Below are 25,009 nucleotides of genomic sequence, written 5' to 3'. Positions count from 1 at the left end.
AGTATTTATATTTTTTATAAAAGAACAAAGCTTCTTCAGAACTGGTTTTCTTGTACTTGACATAAGTTCAGAGAATTTAACTGTATTTTGCCGTTTTGTAAAATATTCAGTTAAAAACTCTTTGCGTTTTTGATGGAAAAAATTGCATTCAAATATAAAATGATATTCGTCACCTATTTGTCGATTGTTGCATAGACTGCAAAAGCGGTTTTCTCTGATCACGTTTTGCCATCTTCCTGTTTCAATCGGCAGCTTAGTATTAGTCGTTCTAAATCGACAAAAAACAATAGCGTCTTCGAAGTCCAAAATATTAAAATATTCTTCGAATTCCAAGTTTTTCTTAAAATTTTTGTAGTTAATACCTTTTGGTGAATTTTGAATGAGGGAATTCCAGTTCTGAATATATTGATCTAGCAATCTCTGCTTTATAACAGTTTTTAACCATTCTTTATTAACAAAATTTTGTGACTCCCATATGTATGAGAAACCACAATCTTGAAATATTTTTTGTATAAACAGGATCCATTTTATCTGGACATTATGGTGCTCGTTCATATGACGAGAAAGTTGATATAATATGAAGGAAAACTTTGCTTGTTTACCGGATATCAAATTTGCCCAGAATAGTACTGTTCGAACTTTAATATCTATTTCGATCGGATGACGACCTAGTTCCCCGTAAACCATATAATTTGGCGTTGAGGATTTCAAGTTTAAAAGAATTTTACAAAATTTTAAATGAATCTTTTCAAGGATATCATTATTACCAAAGCCCCATATTTCGCACCCATACAATAGAATGGGCTTGATCATTTTGTCAAAAAGGTCAAGCTGACATTTAACAGAAAGCTGATACATCCTTCCTATTTTCAGGACTTCGTACATGGCTTTTAAGGCCTTATCGGATAAATATTTTTTAGTCATATTAAAGTTTCCTGTTTTAGTAAAAACAATACCCAAATAGTTAAACTGCTTTACTAACTCAATGCTTATGCCATTATAAGTAAATTGGAGATTTTTTGGCAAACGTCCCAAACCAAATACTAGGGTTTTAGTTTTGTCAACATTTACTTTCAGTTTCCAAACCTTACAATAGTCATGAAAGGCATTGAGTTGCGTCTGCAGATCCTGTGCTGTTTCGGCCAACAGCACCGTGTCATCTGCGTATAATATGATAAAAAGTTTTAGATGTATTTTTAATTCTCTTTCAAGGTCTTCTGATAAGGTTTTAAGTCCTGTAATATTTTTACTAACCAAGAAATCTTCTAAATCGTTTAAATATAAAGAAAATAGGAAAGGTGATAAGTTTTCTCCTTGTCGTACGCCGTTGTCACAAGCAAAGTATTCTGAATTACAATTATTGTATGATATACGAGATTTAGTATCACAGTATATATTAGATATAACCTTATACATCTTACCATTTATATTATTTAACAACATTTTATAAAACAAACCATCTCGCCATACAGTGTCAAAAGCCTTCTCAAAATCTATAAAGGCACAATATAATTTCTTTTTCCTACATTTCAATAATTCAAAAAAAGAATACAAGGTAAAAATATTATCTGTAGTAGAATATTTTTGCCGAAAACCACTTTGATTTTCTTGTATTAAGGTAAACTCTTCTGAAAAATCATTAAGTCTTTTATTCAAAACTGCTGTAAATAGTTTTCCCAGACAGCTAACGATAGTAATTGGTCTATAATTCTTTGGATCTTTGGAGTTTCCTTTGTTTTTATAAATTGGTTTAATTGTACCTATAAGCCACCTATGTGGAATAAGACCTTTATCAAATATAATATTAAAAAGTTTCTCATAAATGCATAAAAACTGGTTTGATGTGGATTTTATGTATTCGTTTATAATTTCGTCTTCACCTCAAGCTTTGTCATTCTTCAGTTTTTTTAATAGACTGGAGAATTTCATCTTTTGAAAAAGGCGAATTTATATGTTCATTCATCTGTTCACATTGCATGGGATTGATCTCTGGAAGTTGCACATTTTTTTCATCTTCCGGTGCAGCGTTTAAATTTTTGAAAAAATCGTGTAATTTTCCAATGTCAATATCGGGTTGTTTCTTTCTTTTATTCTGATTTAAAATTTTCCAATATTCTTTCGGATTTTTGCCACGCAAATTTTGAATTTTATCTGAAAGATCTTTTCTAAAGTTTCTAAATTTGCTATCGAGAATGTTTTTATACGCTTTTTCGGCATTTAACATGTCTGAATGGTTTTTAGAATGATTTTTGGACTTGAAACGTCTTTTTAATTTCCTGTAATTTTGACGTGCAAATTTACATTCCTCATCAAACCAGGGTTTATTCTTATTTCCAAAATCTCCCCTTTTCTTAGTCTGTTTTACAGTATAAGTACCAAAAGTTGTCTTCCCAGACTTGACAAAAATATTACACAGATCATCTATAAGTGAATTAATGATGTTCTTATTCACTACAGTTAAATCAGTATTTGTAAGTTTGTATTCAAGTTCTGCTATTTTTTCTACATCAATATTATTTTGAAAATCTTTTATCTTTTCAGAATTCCATCTTTTTATCTTCGTAAACGTATTCTTTTTACTAAAATAATCGACATTTTCCGCATGGGCAATTGCCAAGTTTTTATCACAGAAAAAAGTAATAGAGAGTGGGTTATGAACATCTGACAATAACTTACTTGAATCTAAAACTTCAAAGTCCTTAAACGTTTTCAAAAGTTCAGGAGTGCTTATACAATAATCAACTACACTGGCATTACGACAAGTAAATCGCCCGATATTTTGATCCCTTCCCAATCTTCCATTTAGTATTAAAAACCCCGTTGCCTTTGCAAAAATTTAACAGCATATTGCCATATCTATTTTTTCCTTTATCCATACTTTCCCTCTTCGTGGGAATAGACAGAGCTTCTAGAGCATTAATAGGGTTTTCGATAAAGTCAGACAAGTTATTATCACCATGTTCATCTTCATTATAATTACAAAATCATCATCACAACCTGTCCTGGCATTAAAATCCCCTAAGAGGCATATGTAATTTGAAATGTTCGAAAAGCGTAGAAATTCTTGTTCAATCTCATTAACAGCTTCATCTGAGGAATACCTAGTATATTCCGGAGGTATGTAAACGACTCCAAAAACAACGGGTTTATCTAAATTAAAAGCTTTACCGTTAACTTGAAACCACATTACATATTTACATTCTGTGTCTATTATTTCTATCATTGTCTTCAAATGTTCTTTGTAGCCAACTGTAATACCACCCGATCTCGTTTTCGTAACTTTTTTCCTGTTTTTCATTTTGAATTCATAACCGGGAAGATTTATCACATCAATGTCATCGGTTTTAGTTTCTACAAGACATACTATTTCATGATTATCTATAATGTCTTTAAATTCTGGATAATTCACGCGAGACTTTATTCCACAGCAGTTCAGGCATAAAATGTTTAGATCACTACCAGCTGAAATATTTTTTCTAGGACTGTTACATGTATCGCTACTGGTTGAAGTCGAAGCATTATAAATGTCTGAATTCGGGAGTGAGAATATATTACTGCTTTTAAAATCATTTTCAATATTCGTTTTTGTATGTTGTCTAGCTGGTTGTTCTCCGTGGCCACTCTAATATTGGTTTGGTTGTGTGTTGTTCGCATGTGTTGATGGAGAAGGTATGGAATCACTGTTTCTGAGATTTCTTCTTATATGGCTGTTATCTGACTCAGTCCTAGCTCGTTTTGATCTCGGTGGGATTGGCGGGCTCTCACTGGTTGGTTGCCTCAATTTTCTGTTGTGTCATTTTTGCCGGTGTTTGAGAATGTGTCTTTATTTTCTCTTCCATGTATAATTTCCCGTTTATAAATAGTTTATCCCGTACCAGGCTTGCCATTTTGCCGTCCTGTTTGGCTTTCTTTAAGATAGGATAAAGCTTTTTCCGCGCTTGTTCAATTTCAAACGGAAACTGCTCTTTAATCCCAGTGGGATAGTTTGCCCCTTTATTTACTTTGTTTTAGTTAAGAGGATATGGTTTATTCATAAATGATATTCTTATTCCCAATTTGACGAAGAAACTATTATTGTGGTCACGCAGATGACAAAAAAAACTGAATCCAGATTTTCCCATTACCTTATATTGTTAAATTTTGAAAGAAAACAAAATGTCTTCTATATATTAGTTAGTGTATGACTCTTGAGACACTCATATTTATTTAGTGACCTTCATCTATTTTTTTTATTATTCTCTGTATGTGTCAACATTGTAGGATTAAATTGTGAAAAATTGAAATAAACATTTTACACATGTTACATGACGGTCAGTATTTATGAAATATGTGTTTCAATAGTGGAGTACGTCAACAGTCATTGTATTTGAAGGAATCAATTTTATATATGATTAAATATTTTGATAGATTGCCATATATTTTGATCATATATATTATTATTATTTGTGAAAAAGAAACTGAAAGATATTTAATGTGAATGAAATCATTTCCATTATTTTATTATATTAATTTATATACTAGTTGTTTTATAAAATAGAGATGTTCAACCCATATAGTTACCTACATTTCGACTAGTACTTGCAAAAAAATGGTACTTTGTCTTTAATCTTAAGTTTAAACTGGTTGTAAATTGATAAGCCACTAATCAATTTATGCTTTAACAACACCTATTATTTTTTAAATTTAAAATGGCTCAAAACTGCCAACTGTCCTTTCGATTCACCTTTAACGTGTAACTGCATAAAATAGCTGTCGTGTCTGTATTCAGAACAACCGCAAATTGTTTATTCCTTTAAATTTAATTAATTATACAATTATATGCATGAGTGAAACCATCAACAAAAACTAAATTTTAATGACAAAACTTCATTATCATTCTAGTCTAAATATGTACATAACGTTTTCATAATTAATTATCTTAATTATATTTCTTTTCACATTATGATACAAGATGAGAACTAGTTTTATTTATATTTTGGTAAGTACTTCAAACTGTAAAGACGTTGATTTTTTTAAGATGAAGTTTTTTTCCTTTTACACATATAGTAAGATAGTCTTTATGTGGAACTATTTTTGATGATATAGCTATACATGTGAGTATGCATTTTATACTAGTCGTGGTGTTTTTTCTCTTTCACGTCATCAATTGCGGTTTAATGTAGACACGAGTAATGTAATTGGCGTTTATAAAACATGTAAGGTTATTGTTCGTCAAAAAACTAAAAGACCCTTTATATACTTTCATTTAAAAATTTCACATGTAAACACAAAAATCACTATTTCGCAGTTTCTGATGTTAGTGTTACAATATATGGGTATGTTTTTGTCTTCAATAACTGCAACAATCTACGCTGCATTGGACTAAAGAAATTAATTTACTAAACCATTTCCTTCGACCCTAAACTAACAATTTTTTTCCTTTAAACCTAAAATTTTACATAACTTCATGAACGTTTGTGTGTTGATAGATTTACAGATGGGTTTACATGTACTTTATTCCTAGGGTTCAAAGGGTTCAATCATCAAGTAAACTTGACTTTGGAAGGTTTTGACAGATACTTTCACATCACTTTAGTATTTTCTCTTCGTGTTTAGTTTCCAACCTTTAGCTCTAAACGTTCTAAAAAGGGCACTATCTTTTAAAAGCCATGTAACTCAACTTGATTATTTCCGACCGTGCAAGGGCTGTATAGCCAGTCAAGGTCGTTAAAAACTTCCATTTGTTGATTATTTCGACATGTTCTTCAACCACCAAATTGGTGGTTAAAAAGTGGCATGATTTATTAAAAACGGACATAATGATGACATTGGTTTATTTGTTTTCTATTTATAATATCCATAAAGTTCTTCCTCATACACTATTTAAGGATCTTTAGCTTTATATTAAAATCTCTTAATTAAATTTTTGTTTACTAAATAAGTAATTAATCAACACTTCTATTTGAAATATGCAAATGCATGTTTTTCATGAACACACAATTTTTTTGCCACGCTCAATACAAACAAGGTTATTCTTATATAAAACATGATTATGATATGTATTCTTTCATCATTACAACCCCCTCCTCAACAAAAATCAGTTATGTTATGGTATCTCTATATTGAAATGTTGTCATTTTGAAATAGATTAATTCTTAGAGCATTTTTCTTTATCTAAAGTTTACAAATAACGCTTATTCTGTATTTTTATATGAAAATGATAATTTTTATGAAATTATATGAATACCTTATTCTGTACATCGTTCATTTCTGTAATCAGTATTGCTTTATATACATAATTCTATTATTTTCACAGTTTCTCTATATACTTTGCATCTCATTATGCCCCATTGTTGATCATTATTTGCACGTTTTGATCATTTTTCTCTATTCATTAACTTTTCTCTATTCTGTGAACCCCAACTAGGAGGCTCCCGCAGGGTCAAAAGAGACCTGCGACCTCTGGGCTTATTAGAGGCGACTTCCGACCTGAGGGCCTTCTAAAAACGACCTGCGACCTGTAAAGTTTGGAAAAAAACGACCTCCGACTGACTTCCGTTTTCTGTGTTGGGAAAAACGACCTGCGACCTGTACAGTTCCCTTAAAAACAACCTCTCGATGAATTTAAAAGCGACCTTGCGACCTGATGGGGGTACCCTGTTGTAGCATCAACTAGAGTGAGACTCTCACATACCCTCAAAATAATAGGTCTCCTCAGAAACCGATTAATGTCAATTTGGAATTAAGAAATGTCAAATTTGAAATGACAAGTTTTAAGTTAGAAATTATTTCCAAGTAAGAAATTTCGAGTTTCAGTTTATTTTTTTTAACAGCAGAATGTTTGGCATAAATAATCTGTTGATACATTATTCGTACCCCCATCTGATACACTAGAACCTGGACTAACATGACTGTGTACTAAGTAAATTCTACATATGTCATTTGGTCTATTGTGGATAGTTGTATCCATGGAAATCATACCACATCTTCTTATTTATCATTTTTCTCTAGGTACAAAGACTTATACATCTTTCTTTAATTTCGCGTCTATGTTTTATCTATATGTTAATCGTTTCTTTAATTACAGGAAGTTTTGTCAAATGAGAAATACATGTAAATCTTTGTCAAAACATGACTTCTATGGTAAACATGCATATGTTAAAACATTTGACACACATTTACCTTTACATGCAGATATAAAAACGATTTTTTGTTTGTCATGAACAGCATGCTTGACACTATTTAGTTACCCTTCCGGGATCTCTTGGGTTCGCCATATTTTTAGTTTGGGTATTGTTCATTATTCAACTCCTGTTCTGTATATTAATGGGCAGCTATTTGTCCTGGTTGGGTTCTTTTTGGAATGAAACATTACATCTAGTATGTAACAGACAACAATCGCGAGACATTCAAAAATTACACATTTATTTCCCAATAAAATGCAAAATTCGCGACAGCACTTGCTTCATACAAAATTTGATAGGTTCAGTGCCCCCAATTATATTACACCCAATTCTTAAAAATAGAATGAAATTCAAAACAGTGTGGCTGTGGCCATTGATTGACACATTAAATTAATCCATTAACTGGGACAATTAAGGTGAACGTGTGTCTGTAACGACCACTGTTCACGACGTACCTACGATAGACATCTAAACTGTGGGGTCACCAAAGGTTTCTTAACGCCTTTAATTATAAAATACTTCGAAAAATTAATCAGGAATAACCTTTATGTTTTGATTTATACAATTGATATAAATCAAAACATAGTGTTATTCCTGATTAATTTGTCGAAATACTTTATTAAGGTGTTGAGGACCTTTGGTGACCCCATAGTTTAAGTGTCTTTAAAAAGTACACAGTCAGCAATGGTCGTTACATACAAACGTTCACGTAAATTGTCCCAGTCAATGGATGAATTTAATGTGTCAATCAATGACCACAGCCACACTGTTTTGAATTTCATTCTATTTCCATCTTGTGTGGTTCTCTTGAATTAATAATATTTGGTTTCAAGTTTGGAGTCTTCTAACATTCTAAAATCCTTACATTTACAATGATTTTCTATGATTATATATATATAATGTATAATGTGAATTATATATTCATATCAATGTACACAATTAATGAGACTGAAATGACAGTCTTCTTTCCTGTAGTCATCAAGACCCTGTGATTGTAAACACAGTTTTTATGTCCAGCTTTTGGACCTATATATATACATGTATATATATATATATATATCAGTGTTTCCATTTTGACCTCATGATTTTTTTTTGGCGATTTTTTTTACTATGCAAAAACACATAGAATTTAAAAAATAAAATTTAATTTGTGAAGTAAGCGAAAATTATAAAGTTTTCTATTCTTTCCTTTATAATATGAAAAAAAAAAAAAAAAACATTAGAAAATACTTAATCTTATGTTTAATATTATGACTAAATATACTTACTCACTGTACGTGTGATTTCGTAAGAATCGTAGATACTGACAAAAGCAAATGCCTAGTTATCTTGCCTATTGTTTTGACTAACTTCCCAGTTACTGTGAAGATTCCAAAACATTTCACTTTCATGATACACGAGGGTCTCATTTCTATATTCTTAGCTTTGCTTAACCATTTGTATGCCCCACTTTGGGGCCATTATGTTTTTCGATGTGTGCGTCCGTTCGTTCGTTAGTCCGTTCGTCCATCCGTCCGCCCGTATATCCCGCTTCAGGTTAAAGTTTTTGGTCAAGGTAGTTTCTGATAAAGTTTAAGACCAATCAACTTGAAACCTAGTACACATGAACCCTATGATATGATCTTTCTAATTATAGTACCAAATTAGAGTTTTGACCGCCAATTTTACGGTCCAGTGAACATAGCAAATGATAGTGCGAGTGGGGCATCAGTGTACTATGGACACATTCTTGTTTTCTATTATTTATTTTTTGCCCGTTATTTAGCATTCCATTATATTCTATTTTTTATTTGTTTTGCATTTGATTCTGTATTTCATTCCCATTATTCTCTATTCCATAAAACCCATTCATACCAATACTACATCATGTTCCCTTCCTTCTAAATTATTCATATCATGTATTCATTAATTAAGTAGCGATCTGATCTGTTTTTGGATATAATAATTTGTACATAATCATCTAATTATAAAGTTTCCGTCAACAATTAAAATTAAATGGTAATGATATACAATGATGGCCTTCATCAAAAGTAAATATCTAAAACTAGAAAATGTAATGTATGGAGGACGTAAAGGGAAAATACCCTTTTAAGAATTTTATAACCTTAAGTTTATTGACTTTTGATTGAAGCCATACATGTATTATTATACTGGACTATATATGGGATCATATCTCTTTTGTTGTATGTTTTGTGTTTTAAGTCTTTTTGATGTAGAATATTTCTATGTCTATACAAGAATTGCACCAAAATATTGTCGCCGCGACCATTTCTTCCCAACGACTGCTAGTTATTTCATTAATTTAAAGTTCTTTTCTATTACAGGTACATTCTAAAACAGTTGTTTGCCTACACGCAGTTTCCCGCGGAAAAAGGGGATTATTCTAGTTGATAATAATTATAAGTGTTAAGAATTGTAAAGTATAATAATAATGATAGATTATTATGAAATATTGTTAATTTTTCCCTAAAGACAACATCCAAAATTGAAATATTTGTATTCCAGATAATTGTAATTTCAAGAGCAACATCACAGTGGCATAGACCATATCAACAATCGTGGCCCACACATCCTCCTCAAACCGGACTACACCAACAACAGTGGAATAACCCGTCGCTATATTGGAATAATCAACACCAACAATGGAACCCACACACAGGATCATTTCATCATGTTGCTCCAGTTACAACAACAGCTATAGTTCCAACAACAGAACCACCAGATAACCCACCACCAGCAAAAGTTGTGGTTGTCCAAGCTCCTTCTAATCAATGGCAAAACCCAGGATGGTTCTCTCCTACACACCAATTTCAGAATAGATGGGGACAATCACCAGGTCATATGCAACAGCCGACAACGGGCCTAAATAGACAAATACAGCGACAACACATGACACATACACTACCCAACCGTATGAATAATCAACAACTTCCCCAATGGGGACACCGACAGCAGCAGCAAACACAGTGGCAACAGCCTAGACCACGCAACAATCCCACATGGGATACATCAAATCATCAAAATTGGTACCAAAATACTAATCAACCTGTATGGCAACCAACTACACAACAAACACCTGTTCATCGTCGTCCATCATGGCCGCAACAAGGACAACCAAATAGAAATAATCAAAATAATCAACATCCCCAATTTAGTTGGCAACCTCAAAATCACCAACGACCTAAAGCGGTCCAAAGAGTCCAATCTCAGCAACATAGACAACCACCGCCGCAACGACAACCCCAAACGCAACAAAGACAACCCCCACCACAACAAAGACAACCCCCAACACAACAAAGACAACCCCCTCCCCAAAGTCAACATATGCAACCACAAAGATCACACATGAGTGTTAACCAAAATCGTCATCAGAGATTACCAGTTACACCAACATATCATGAAACTAATGGTGTACATCAGAATGAACCACCTCATGGAAATCATCAACATTATAATCCCCATGAATACAGAAGTACAACGACACAAACTCCTTACGTAGAACATAATGCTTTACAGTCCCCTGAACACCCATTAGCAAAAACAACAACGACAACTCATCCCGATATTCCAACAGAAAGAGATTATTACATTCAATCACAACTAGGACCACCCGAGACGCAGACGAGTGATCCAAGCATTAGAGTACACAAACATCTTACTAATGATGCCTTAAATCATCCACCAGTATGGCCAGTGGATCCGTATGAACACCAAACAACTACTGCAACCTATCATCCAAATAATGCCCATCATCCGGGTCACGATCCGAATTATGACCCTTCTTCAAAACAAAAAGCACAGACAGAACCTTATAAAGAACAGCACAACCACCAGCCTCATTTACCATATAATCACGAACCTTCTCAAAAACACACCAATACGGTGACTTCTTCACCTGTCCAACCACCCCAGGATATAAGACAACCGCCGCCTGTGCAGTCATTGAAAGATACAGGACCACAGTTGCCTCCTGGCAGACAAGACACAAAATCACCAGTATTTCATTACCGTACAAACAGAATTGAATCAACGCAACCTCCTCACCAACAAGATGACATTGGACCACCATTATCTGCTTATCCGCCGAATGACTTAGGATCACAACAAACTCATCATCAACATGACACGAGAGCACCATTGCCTGCTAATCCGCCACATGCCATAAGACCACAATCGGCTCATCAGCAACATGCCATTAGACCACCATTACCTGACCATCCGCTACATGACGTAGGATCACAACCGACTCATCATCAACATGACATGAGACCACAATCGCCTACTCATCCACCACATGACGTAGGACCACAACCGGCTCATCAGCAACATGAAACGAGACCACCATTACCTACTCATCCGCCACATGAAGTAAGACCACAACATACGCATCAGCAACATGGCATGGGACCACAATCGCCTACTTATCCGCCACATGATTTAAGATCACAACCGACGCATCATCAACATGGCATGGGACCACCAATGTCTCCTAATCCATCAAATGACGATGGATTGCAACCGACCCATCAACAACATGTCATAGGACCGCCACTGCCTACTCATCCACCCCATGGCGTAGGATCACATCCAACCCATCAACAACATACAATGAGACCACCATTTCAAACTCATCCTTCACATGTCGTAGGATCAAAACCGACGCATCAGCAACACGACCTGAGACCACCATTTCAAACTCATCCACCTCAGCTCGTCGGATCACAACCGACGCAACAGCATCATAACTTGGGACCACCATCACCTATGCATCCACCTCATGACACAGCATCGCAATTTTCTCACAATCCATATGAAACAGGACCACCGTTACAACCTCATTCACCACATTACATAGCACAACCATTACCTCCGCATCAATCACATGAACTAGGTGCGCCGTTACCTACGCAAACACCGCAGGACACACAATCATTATTTGGACTTCCTCCAAGTCCATTGAAACACGTCAAAACAGATGTGATCGTAACCCCATCAGAGGTGAGTAATATTAGATTTTAGCGTATATATTATGGTACAACGATTGTGTTAAAGTATGTAGATTTACTCCGGTAATAATTAGATATATTACATAATAATCATGCAATTACTTAATAAATACGGGAAAACAGAGTTTTAAGAGACAATTTTCCTGAGACATGCAGTATCAGGAGTTTTTGTATTTCTATACCTTCACTATCAGAGGCTATGTTGATATCAAAAGTGATGATAATTCTAAAAAAATTGTGTGTTTTAAACTCAATTTGAAAGTGTGTGCGTATTTTTGTTGTAATTCTATTATATCTTTTTATAGTGGAGTTTTTGAAAATGAATAAGTGGATTTTTTTAATGACAAATATTAGGATAAGATGTTGATTAAAAAACATATTTAAAAAAAATACCAAATTCCAAGGTAATTAATTAAACAGAAATCCATAAAATTAGCTAACAAGGCCAAATGTTCCACTATATAAACCCAACCAAAGAAACGTTATGAAAACAACTGTCATATTCCTAACATGATGTAGGCATTTTCCGAGGAAAATGGTGGATTAATCTGGTTGAATAACATTCCAGTTATATGATATTTTCTTATAGTCTCCTTACACAACGATTCAGATAGAACATGAGACACGTCCAAAACAACCAATACTACCAGAAAGAAGACACCAATATTAATATACCACAATCTACCATTTGAATCCTGTGGTGTTCTGTCAACGAAATTTGGAAAATAAGTTGCGGAACGTTGCATCTATTTGTCATATATGAATATTGAGATATTCATATTATGTCCTTGCTGTATTTTAATTTAGTACTTCCTTTAGCCAAAAACAACAAATCCTATCCGATAAACGCCATTAATGGCTGACCCGTGTAAATAGAGAGCCATATCTCTTGCACGCAAAAGACACCCTTGTAGGTTTCGAAAAATGAGTAGACTAATGCTGCTACAAGGTAGCACTCTCACCCGCAAAGTGGAAAGGGATTAATATAAGTTGCAATAACTTGTTTATCAATCCACTTAACATATATACATGTTTAAACTAAAAGCCATTACAGAAACGCCACCTCTTTGTTATTGGTATTACACTTTTATATTTCAGTTGAAGTATGGAGTAACGCATCCCGATGGTTCTATTACAGAAGAAATGTATACCCTTGTGGCTTCTCGTGTACAGCGTATAGTGTCATATACTACAGATTTTCTCCATATAATGACATCTTACATCTTGTTTGATAGAAACAGGGTAATATTTACTTACTTATATCATTTTTCAAGTCTTAAGAGAATGTGACGGTCTCTTAAAATAACTATGAAAATGTCAAATCTTGAAAAAAAACTATGCTTAGCCAGTTTTAAATATGTGTTTAGTACAGGTGGAATGTATTTATTCAAATGTATTCCAAATATTTTGCCTTGATTATATCATTTTCGATTTTTTAACTGAATTGTTGTAATGAATATAAAAAGGCTACAGCAGTATACCGATGTTCATAAATCGATTGAGAGAAAACAAATCCGGGTTACAAACTGAAACCGAGGGAAACACATCAACTACAAGAAAAAAACACGAAACATCAGAACACTGAAGTGCAACAAAAAACAAACGACAATGAAACATACATAGAAACGAACTATTACATAACAACTGCCCTATTCCCGAATTGGTGCAGGACATTTTGAGAACAAAAATTGTGGGTTGAACCTGGTTTTGTGGCTAGCCAAACCTCCGTGCTTTATGGCAATATTAAATATACCGCTTAAATGACAACATTACATGACGGGAATACATTACAAATAAATGCAAGAACACCTAGGAGAGAGACATGCATAAATAAATAATATAATAGTACATTTCGACATGTTAACCACAGAATAACAACGAATAACTAAAAATAATAGTTATATTGTAATAGGTTACATTAGCTCCCAAATTATTATATCTTTTCAAGGAAATACGATTTTTGTCTTTGCCAGCGAATTACGTCACAAAATGCGAGAAGTAGAGATGCAGATTTTGTGAGAGCCTTGGTGGTACATGTTCGTTTGTTAGGCTTCATCTGATCTTAGAAATTTTTTCACCAAAAACCAGCGAAGAAAACATTATCTGATTACTTCAAAGATAAAACTACACTTGTCATATCCATAATCCTATACCTATACATAACCGATTGCATCCAAGTTTTTAACCAAAAAATGGCAAAGACACTAGACATCTGACACTTTAAGCATTCCATATTTCAGAGGACATTTGGGATGCGATCAAAACGTATTCGGGATATCTGTTATGCTGGTATGCTTGATCAAGATTTGGTGGATTCTTATAAAGTTGTAGTCAATAAAACACAGCAAGTTGTCGTAAGTTTAAGAAAAAAAACCCACAACAAATGAAAATAAATAGAACGGAATTATTTTATATTCTTGGTTTCTAAACCGTTGAGAAAAATGCATATAAAATAAGTCAAATGTTAGAGTACTATTGATACAATTTACCCATAAAGCGGTGCTTATTGTATGTTTGAATGATGTGCATGATAATGATAACAATTGTGGTGATATTGTGTTTAAAGGGGCACTAGCTGCCAAATTCATGTACACCGATTTGACTTAAATTCTCATATTTTATTTATAATAATGTAAAACATTTTTCCAAACTATCAAAAGTATAAAATAAACAATTTACAGGACATGGTCTCAAATGATGTAGCTTCGTTTCGTTAGAATTTTATCCAAGACGCCATCTAAATAACTATCGAGTTGACCTTCTATTATATAAGCGATGTAAACATAAACATAGATATAAATAGATTAAGCAACATGTACAATTGGATTTTTAAAAGTCTGTTAAATTTTGTATTATAGATTCAAAATTTATGTTTTCCGTCGTTTTTACCTTTATAAGAATGACTTTTTGTGGATCGAATCAGTTAATCAAATAATTAACCTTTGTTTCACTTTCAATGTTGACATTCTTTTCCTTTAAATAACCGTACACGGACATCATGGACATTGCATGTGTTTTTCTATCTCTTTCTACGGGGTTGAATTGGAGTTCACATGAATACGGGTTTAACATGTTTAATAAGGTCGACTTATTCACTTGCAAGTGAATAACTCATTATCAATTTTTATAAGATTAATTTGACAAAATTGAACCATTTTAGCTGATAAAAGCAAATTATTATTTCACTATTTCACTTTCATTAATAATTGAACAAAATAAATCGTACGTTTGATTTTTTTATATATCTCGTAGCCAGTGCCCCTTTAACTACCAGTTGCAAATGTTACATTAAAACTTCTTAAATTAATGTAAAATTATAAAGAACCCTGCGTTGCAATAGACTGAAACATTGAGAATGTTGTCTATTTCAAACGGTAGCAGTAAGCAGGATGACATCCTTCCCTATTTGGGCACCCCATGTTCAGTCCGAGCTAACTAGTGTATGTTCTTTTTCGACAATGACCTATTGTTAAGAATTGCACATGAGGTGTTCCCGCTACCGCTCTCCTTGTACACGACGTCACCGTTGTTGTGACGTTAGCTTTTCAGAGTTCAATACATGTATCATTGCAAGCAGACGTTCTTATTTACTAAGCCTTAATTTGTGTCCGATACAACCACTCTACGATATTGGTACCGAGACCAGGATGAATCTGAAGCTACGTTCGATACGAGCAGGACATAGGAGTGCAGTTTACACGTTTGAAGACGTTCAACAAGAAGAAGATGGAATCGTGGACACGGAGGATTTGTCAAACATATTGGATAGTCTGAAACGGAAGCAAGAAATATTACGCAAGTTAGATGAGGACATAGTACAGGAACTGGACGACGGAGATATTGAAACAGAGATCGTTGAAGCAGATGAGTATGCATTTAACTTAGAAGGTAAAATTCGTCAAGTCAACAAATTTATCTTAGTCAAAACTACAGCGTTGAATACACACGCAGAAAGTTTTACTCCACGCATAGAAACTACTCAACCCGTTCATACTATAAACTCTTCATATACAGAACATCAGAACAATTCAAATTACCGTTTGTCAGATTTTCGCCCATCTTTTAGCTCAACTAGTGAATACAACAAACTACCCAAGTTGAATCTCCCTACTTTCGATGGAGATATACTTCAATGGCAATCATTTTGGGACTCATTTGAGACAGCCGTGCATACGAACCCAACCTTAAGCAACGTCCAAAAATTCAATTATTTGAAATTGTTACTTCACGATGAAGCTCTAAAATCAGTGACAGGTTTTGCGCTCACTAATGCAAACTACGAAAAGGCAATTTCACTATTACAAGAAAGATATGGTCAGCAACATAAAATTACACAGAGGTATATGCAGGAACTTATTGATATTACGTCGCCTAGGTACACACTTTTCAACCTCCGACATTTTTATGACAACATTGAAATTTACATAAGAGGTTTAGAATCACTAGGACAAACTGATGATTCATACGGAGCCAATAATATTGAACAAACTACCAGGGGAAATTCGAAAAAACCTAGCAAGAGAATTTGGGTCCACAAACATACGCTTAGCAGACTTACGAAAAGGCATATTTAATGAAATAAATATCATGGAAGCCGGTAACTCAACAGACAGTCATGAAAATCCTACCGCTACTGCAGCATTTTTAACGAACACAATACCGCGAAATCGACAATCAAGTCACAACCACCAAAATAAGAATCACCAAAACACTAACTTCAAATCTAAACAGTGCGATTATTGTCACGAATCACACGCCTCGGTAAACTGTACCAAAGTTGTTGAATATCAAGACCGGATATCAATAGTCGAAAGAGACCGCTTATGTTTCAACTGTTTAGGACATCACAATTTGGTTGATTGTAAGTCAATCAAATCATGCAGAAAGTGTGACAAGCGTCATCACACAAGTTTATGTAAAGATAATACACATAATGATTATCTAGACAGTGTAAATGTAAGTACCATACAACACAACGCGAAGGAACCGGACACAATTTCACATTCACAGGCAACCACGAATGTTTTGCTAAAAACTGCAATTAATCCAGTAAGATCGGGACGACACTGTTCAGATGCCAACATTCTTTTTGATGAAGGAGCACAGAGATCGTTCATCACAAAAGACCTAGCCGCTAAATTACAGTTATCAATAACTGGCACAGAGACTTTAAACTTATCCGGATTTGGGGACAGTGCAGAAAGTACAAGAATTAGACATTTAAAAACTAGTATTATTTATTTGCTCACAGATGAAGGACAATTGCCGATCAGAGTATTGATCGTACCGGAAATCGCCGCACCGCTCAAAACGTACATCCGTAAAGCCGCTAAATTGCCGTATTTATCAGGAATAGAACTCGCGCATCCAGTTACCACGAACGACAATTTTCACATCTCATTACTCGTAGGAGCCGACTACTATTGGTCAATTGTAGAAAACCATATTATTAGAGGCGAGGGACCTACTGCCGTGAAATCCAAAATTGGTTATTTATTATCAGGACCACTTCACAGTACACCAAGATACAAACACCAGCAAACATCTACAATGAATTTGAGGATATCACAAAATACAGAAGAATGCAACCCGGGGAAGTTTTGGAAGACAGAATCATTTGGCATTGAACCTATTGACGAGAGGACAGGGAGAAGGAAAGTATTAGATTCATATCAGAAAACAAGTAACCATGACAACAGACAGTTCGCTACTTTATCCCGGAAAGAAAATCATCCACCTTCACCAGTGAACAAAAAGATTGCAAAGTGGAGAAAAGAAGATGTAATTAAAAGACTTAAAAAGGAACCGCAATTATTATATCCACTAGAACTGGTAGCTGAAGAATACACAGGACCACATGGTGAAATACTACCCGCAGGACGAGCGAAGACCAAAGCAAAATTAAAAGAATAGATAAAATATGGACCAAATGAGACTATCGTACAATGTTATGGACTGTTAAGTGCTCGTGCTATATTACAGACTATGAAATCATTTATTCGTGTTCATTATTAAAGACAGTTAAAGACATTCAAAGTTTAATATTTATCAGAGACAGTAATTGAAAGTGAAATTTTCATAATTTATTTTCATTTTATTGTAATTAAATTCATTTGCGGGCCCCCAGAATGTTAAGAATTGCACATGAGGTGTTCCCGCTACCGCTCTCCTTGTACACGACGTCACCGTTGTTGTGACGTTAGCTTTTCAGAGTTCAATACATGTATCATTGCAAGCAGACGTTCTTATTTACTAAGCCTTAATTTGTGTCCGATACAACCACTCTACGATACCTATGTTTAAGCTAATACGTCGTAAAATACCAATATTCAATTCTTGAATGATTTGATCTGGACGAGGATCGAACCATATACTACCAGCATTTGAGTGTATGCATATAACTGTTCATTCTTATTCATATATGAAAGGTCAGGCAATTGGAATTATGAATATGTTTAAATTCAAATCACAAAAAGTAATTACATTAGGGGGTTTCTTTACCAAACAATTTTTCAAGAAAAATACACTAAATCGCCGTAATTAGTTTTGATAAAAAGCAGGTGTTTAACAGTATGTATCATCTGGTGGTGTAAATTAAGGTAACAATAGAGCACCGAAGCTCATATACATACAAGGAAGACTTCGGTCAGTGTTCAAAAAGAAACTGATCGCTTTAGCCACAATCAGATGTGCATTTTGTGTTTCACATGAAGTCAAAAATGAGTATCACCTCAGGGAAAAACTCTTTTGATATTTTGGTTCAAAAATGGTTTAAATTATGAAAAATTGCCATCATTAGGCTAACACTGGAAGCATTTATATAATTACATGCAGTTTTTGGAAGCAATATTTAATATTTTTATTAAATAAATGGTGTTTAAAAACTGTATAATTTTCTTTAATGGTTGCCTTCAAGACATGGTCACCAGTGTCAGATTTTTGGTCAATGACAAAGACAACAAAATACGCTTAGAATTATTGAATATCAATCATTTATATTGAATTTTTTTTTACAAAAACATGTTTAACTCGCAGTTATTTCAAACTACAGTAGCTTTCTTTGATCATTAATCTTATCTGATAAAACTGTATCTAAACTTATCTATAAATAACAAAACTTCAAAAAGAAAAACCCTTTCTTTTGGTGTATAGAACATTAAAATAACTTGCTGCATATTCTTACAATAAACAATCAAACTTAGCAATACAATTTATATGTTTTGTCTACGGACAAGACATTGTATTCATATTTAATGAAATGCATTATTAAAACCTAATTTTGATATAGCTGAAAGTGTTCTCTTGAAAAAAAAACATACATTTTATCAGGTTTATCTATCAAATGATGCTTAACTTCGAGGAAAATGGAAACAAATACATTTTGATAATGTCTACGGACAAGACATTTTATTGATATTCAATTAAATGCTTTCAAAGATGATTATTTAAGTTAAGATTTAAAGTTACCCATTAAATTTTATGCTGTGTTTTTTAAATTTTGGAAAATATAAAAATGTACCCATAATTCTTTACATATCTCAATAATTTATTGATTAAGCCAAAATGAAGACACATTCTTTTAACTGAAATCCATATATCTGACTGTTGAAAACAATCAAACTATAAATATCAAAACTCAATTTTGACATAGATGAATGTGTTCTCTTGAAAAAATAACATACAGTTTACCTATCAAATTAGGCTGAACTCAAGGATATTGGATACAAATATATTGTGGTAATGTCTACGGACAAGACAATTTCAGTTAAAAAAAAATCTGTTAGAATTAATTGTGACTATATTTATGTTGAAAATACTGAGACTTATTAAGACCCAGAAAGCCAAGCAATATTGATAAAAAGACATGTCTACGGACAAGACGTTCTAACATGTTTTTGAATTTTTTCCTCTATTAATAGATGGTCGAAAAAAATGTTAGTAGTGTTTTCATATCTACAAAAGAACAGGAACTTAGCAATGCAACATTAAATGTAATTATGCTTCCAGTTTACTAGGGAATGCATGTCTACGGACAAGACATTTTTTTCACTTTATTTTTATATCCAATTTTGATGGCATATATCTTCAGCTAGGGTACTGCAATTTTGATAAATGAGGTAGTTTTTGATAATGTATGTACTAGAAGAGAAAACAAAACACATAATAGCATAAATTTGATTTATTTTTCTCTTTTATCTCTACACTGAGCAAGCTAAAATCAAAAGTACAAAATTTCATAACAAACGCATAGTATTCAACTTTTTATCATAACTTTGAAACCACTGAAGATTTTTTGTTGCAACAACCAGTAAAAGAAAGATGAATAAATTGTCTATAACAGTGAACCAATAATGTAGTTCAAATTAAGTTCACTTATTAACTATCAGGTACAAATGTCAAAAATAGGGGTACAGCAGTCAACATTGTGTTCTAATCTTAATCATCAACAAATATAACAAAAATAATTGGCATATTGACACGCTATAGACAAAGCATAAATGAAAATAACTTAAAAACAGAGAAGTTTCCTGAAAAATAATCTATGAACCTTATAAAACCTATTATTATTATTTTACAGTATCCACATATAGAAGGAGTATCTAAGGTATTTTTCTACAAAGAGGAGGAACAAATTTTATTCAGTGACGTGTTACGGGAAGCGGGTCATTACGTGGCTGGTTCATGTGGCCGTGATCCCTTTATATTTAGAGTGTCAAGACTAAAAAATCCTGGTAAGTAATGCTGATACTTAGTTCATGCAAATTATATTAAAAAGTACACGGTGTCGAAGATCTAATGAATAATACGTCATGTTTTTAAATGTGTTTCTCCCTTAACTTGAGTTCGAAATTAGAAGAAATATTTAGGTATAGAAAGCCCAACAATTTGAAGGATGGGAACCTTTGGAGAATTATGGCACTTTACAGATTCTAAGAACATAATTTCAACTGAAAACTTTAAAACAAAAGATCAATGTCAAATTTCGAATAATGGAATTATTAAACACATTGACCTTGGGGCTTGTGATACCCCTGGTGACTTGTAGTCCAACGACTGAAACGTTGATTCAATAGCACTGTTACAACATATTAGTGTGTAATAGTCAAACATAATGCTTATGTGATTTCAATACGACACCTCCTTAATTATGACTAAACATAATTTTCTCACATTTCAGTAGGTGATGTGATGAAAAAGGAGAGACATGTAATATTGAAAAAAATTTCATTATAAATATTAAACACACTATGCATGAATAGGATGTTTGAGAAGTTGACAGATGTTGAAATCTGAAGAATCCAATAAAAAGATACAAATCAATGTAAAATAAAACTAAAACTGAGGGAATTATATGACCTCATTAACGCGCGAGGTCGGTAGCCCCGATAGTTTCAGCGCCTACTGTTGTACAACACACACCATCCGACTGATTTTAATTGAGCTTTCAGTGCTTAAATTTAATACATAAATCATTTGTTTAAGTAGTTCTGCATTTTACTTCAGGGTCCCAACAAGCTAAAGCAAAACGTAGCTTAAAAGGGAATTGAACAACTAATTTTCGGTTGAATAATAACCCAATTATAAATTACCTGTGTTATTAGAGCATATGCAGACTGAAGATCGCACGGTTTTCAGTCAGTATGTTATACAATAGCATAATACCAATTCTAATTTCACAGCTTTCAATATCAAAGTGTTGTAATACCAATACTAAACCACCGACTTGCAGTTATAAAAACTTAAAATCAATGATTGAGGTTTAATATAAACAAAGAGTTGATTGCCAATGAGTCAATTATCCACCAGAGAGCAAGATAGATACCAGAGGCGCATTTAAACTCGTATATGTCAAAAACAAACTGACAACGCTATATGGCAAAGAAGAAAAATATTAAATTGCAAACACAACCAAACGACGAGGATATAAAAAAACTATAATGCACTTCACTAGTCTTCAACATAGGCAAAATCAATACCGTTGTTCAATTGGTTTGATTGATGATTGAGTGGATCGTTGAGGACGTGTTGCAAAGCAAAACACGTGCACTATTTAACATCATGAACATGCACGAAATAATTTCAACTGAACATTAAGGTCAATTAATAAATCGTGATCTTGCTTTCTGAATATTACTACTATCCAAATTAAAAGCAATGAATGCCTATCCAACTACATGTATCTTGAAATATATTTATTTTTATTTGTATGTACTAGTACATACAAATAAAAATAAATATAGTCTGGATGGGTAAAATATCAAAAATGTCAAGCAATATTTCTTTTCAGATATACATGTAGGGAATAAACTGATACCAGGTTCAGCATGTCCATTTGGACCACCATATCACCAAGATTACTACAGTATTGCTCGCTGTATTAATGCAACATGTCCAATGAGTTATAGCTGTAATACACATTATGACGTGTGCTGTCCTGACAGTAAGTTGTACATTTCAACGAACAAGTAAACACAATTGTATGCCCCATTGAAGAACATTTTGTTTTTCGGTCTTTGCGCTCGTTTGTTTGTCCGGTTTTTTTTTCGTTCATCCATCTGTCCTGATTCAGGTTAACGTTTTTGGTCAAGGTAGTTTTGGATGAATATACTTGAAACTTTGTACAGGTGTTCCCTATGATATGATCTTTCTAATTATAATGCCAAACTAAGTGTGTTGACCCCAATTTCAGGGTCAACTGAACATAGAAAATGATAGTGCGAGAGGGGTATCCGTGTAATATAAACACATTCTTTTTGCTACTCGATCAAAAATGTAAAATTGTAAAATAATTTGACTTTTCATTTTTTATTGCATATCAATTTGATATGATATTACTTGGGCTAAAACAAATAATTGAAAAGAAAGTTTTGTTGTATCGTTTTATCACACAAATTAATGATTACACACACATCAAAACACATTCAAAGGAACAACGGTTTAATTATTGTTCTTTGTCTCTAAGTAGTGAGAGATGGTCAACAATATGGCGCCAAAACTTTCATTTTAATTCTATTTTCATATGGCTCCTAGCAACCGTTCGAATGGTATTCTTTTCTAGAAAAGACTATATCGCACATATGCATGTATCAGCACAACAAACCACAAAGAAATACTACAAAATTAAATGCCAATAACTTCCTAGTGTATAAAAAATTAAATTGAGAATGGAAATGGGGAATGTGTCAAAGAGACAACAACCTGACCAAAGAAAAGACAACAGCCGAAGTCCACCAATCAATGGGTCTTCAATTTGAAAGTTGTATTTGCGCGTTTTGTCTGACTGCTGTACACGAGGTTCTGAATAGCAAATGAGGGAACAATACTACAGAAAAAGAAGCCAAAAAACAAATAGAGAATAATTGGTTGTTAAAATATAAACACTTGAGAATAATTGGTTTTTTTTTAAATATAAAGAATAGAGAATAATGGGCAAAAATATAAAGAATTGAACATAATAGGCAAACATATGAAAAATTAAGAAAAGTGAGCAAAACAATAATAAAAAAAAAAAAGAGAAACATAGCTTAAAAGAAGCCCAAAAGAATATAGAACTCACACCCTCGTACATATCGAACAAACACAAAATCAATATTTGTTTTGATTATAGAGCAAGCATACATGTACCATAGAAAGACTAACACTTAGGAGATAGTTGTATTGTATTTTAAGCTCCGACGGCATCAATTGGGGATTTGATTGTCAAAATTAAGTTTACTGGCGACGCGTTAATTAGAATTGATGCCGTCGGAGCTTAAAATACAATATTGTTATCTCCATTCTAATGAAACTGACAGAAAACAACGTTAAAACATGTATTTAAAATCTGTTATATGCCGTCTGCGATTGCGGTACGTCCCATAGCATCAATTCTCAATTGATGCCATGTAAGAAAGTGACGTTATCCAATCAAAATGAACGTTACAAACGTTGTTGCATTAGAATATGTGGTGTACATCATATATTTTCGAAACATATTACAATACCAAGAACAATATTAATTTATTTAAGTTCCAATGTCATAACTTATATTTTTTTTATCCAAAGCTGACTAATCAATTTAAATCTATCTTTCAATAATTTCATTAAATTATAAAACAAATATACAAATTTTCTTTATCATTTTAGTGCCAGTGTCAACAAATTGCTATTCATTTTCTATTGGCCAAATTTGTGTGAAGTACATGCCAGGCAGAAGGATAATAGTAGACTAAAGGATACCAGCAATATTCATACAATAAATTGAATGAATTGAAATAATAGCAAAAGTTAAGACATATCTTGTTTTGTGGTATTACACGATCTTTAAGGGACTACTTTGAAACTTTTGTGATGAGCTAAACATAATCTTGTGTTAAATTATTTCTTAATAATTTGTTTAGTGTTCGTATATGTATTATGGACAATATGTTTACTTGTAAAATTAGGTTTTTGTTGGAATAAAATATAAAAAAAAAGTATTTATCTATTAATGATAAACACACCCCAAGGTAAATTTAAAAAAGAAGGCGGAAGTTCATATCACTGAAAAATGAACGGAGGACTTTTCAATCAACTGTCATGCCCCTGCTAGCTTGAACTCCCACTGGTATCTCAATTGGTTATAAACATGCTCGGTCCCTTTTATACAAATATCGCAGAAAATCAGGAGAAAGCAGCACTATTTTGGTCCATGTATGACTTTTAATTGCATGTCGGAAATATGAGGACAGTTTTTTAAAATACGTTATTTTACCTTCATATTTGACAAAATCCTGTACTATGCATTCATTTTTTGTTTACGTCTAATAGGTTAAGAACAAACGTCTTGATTATTTAAGACCATTGAACGTATCAGTTCAT

At 33.2% G+C, this 25,009-nt stretch overlaps 1 protein-coding gene across 1 annotated transcript; it reads left to right on the top strand.

Moving 5' to 3' along the window:
- The first annotated feature begins 4,875 nt into the window (after positions 1–4,875).
- Positions 4,876–24,575, top strand: LOC139512210 (ataxin-2 homolog). The gene is made up of 7 exons (XM_071299645.1): positions 4,876–4,978; positions 9,669–12,161; positions 13,268–13,411; positions 14,410–14,523; positions 20,748–20,901; positions 22,458–22,610; positions 24,296–24,575. The coding sequence occupies exons 1-7, from the start codon at positions 4,952–4,954 to the stop codon at positions 24,379–24,381; spliced, it is 3,171 nt and encodes a 1,056-aa protein (XP_071155746.1). The 5' UTR covers positions 4,876–4,951; the 3' UTR covers positions 24,382–24,575.
- Positions 24,576–25,009: the final 434 nt, after the last annotated feature.

This window comes from Mytilus edulis, chromosome 2 (assembly GCF_963676685.1).
Source record: "Mytilus edulis chromosome 2, xbMytEdul2.2, whole genome shotgun sequence".
Classification (NCBI taxonomy): domain Eukaryota; kingdom Metazoa; phylum Mollusca; class Bivalvia; order Mytilida; family Mytilidae; genus Mytilus; species Mytilus edulis.
The sequence above is the reverse complement of the archived record's forward strand: the minus strand, read 5'-3'. Positions and strand labels throughout refer to the sequence as shown.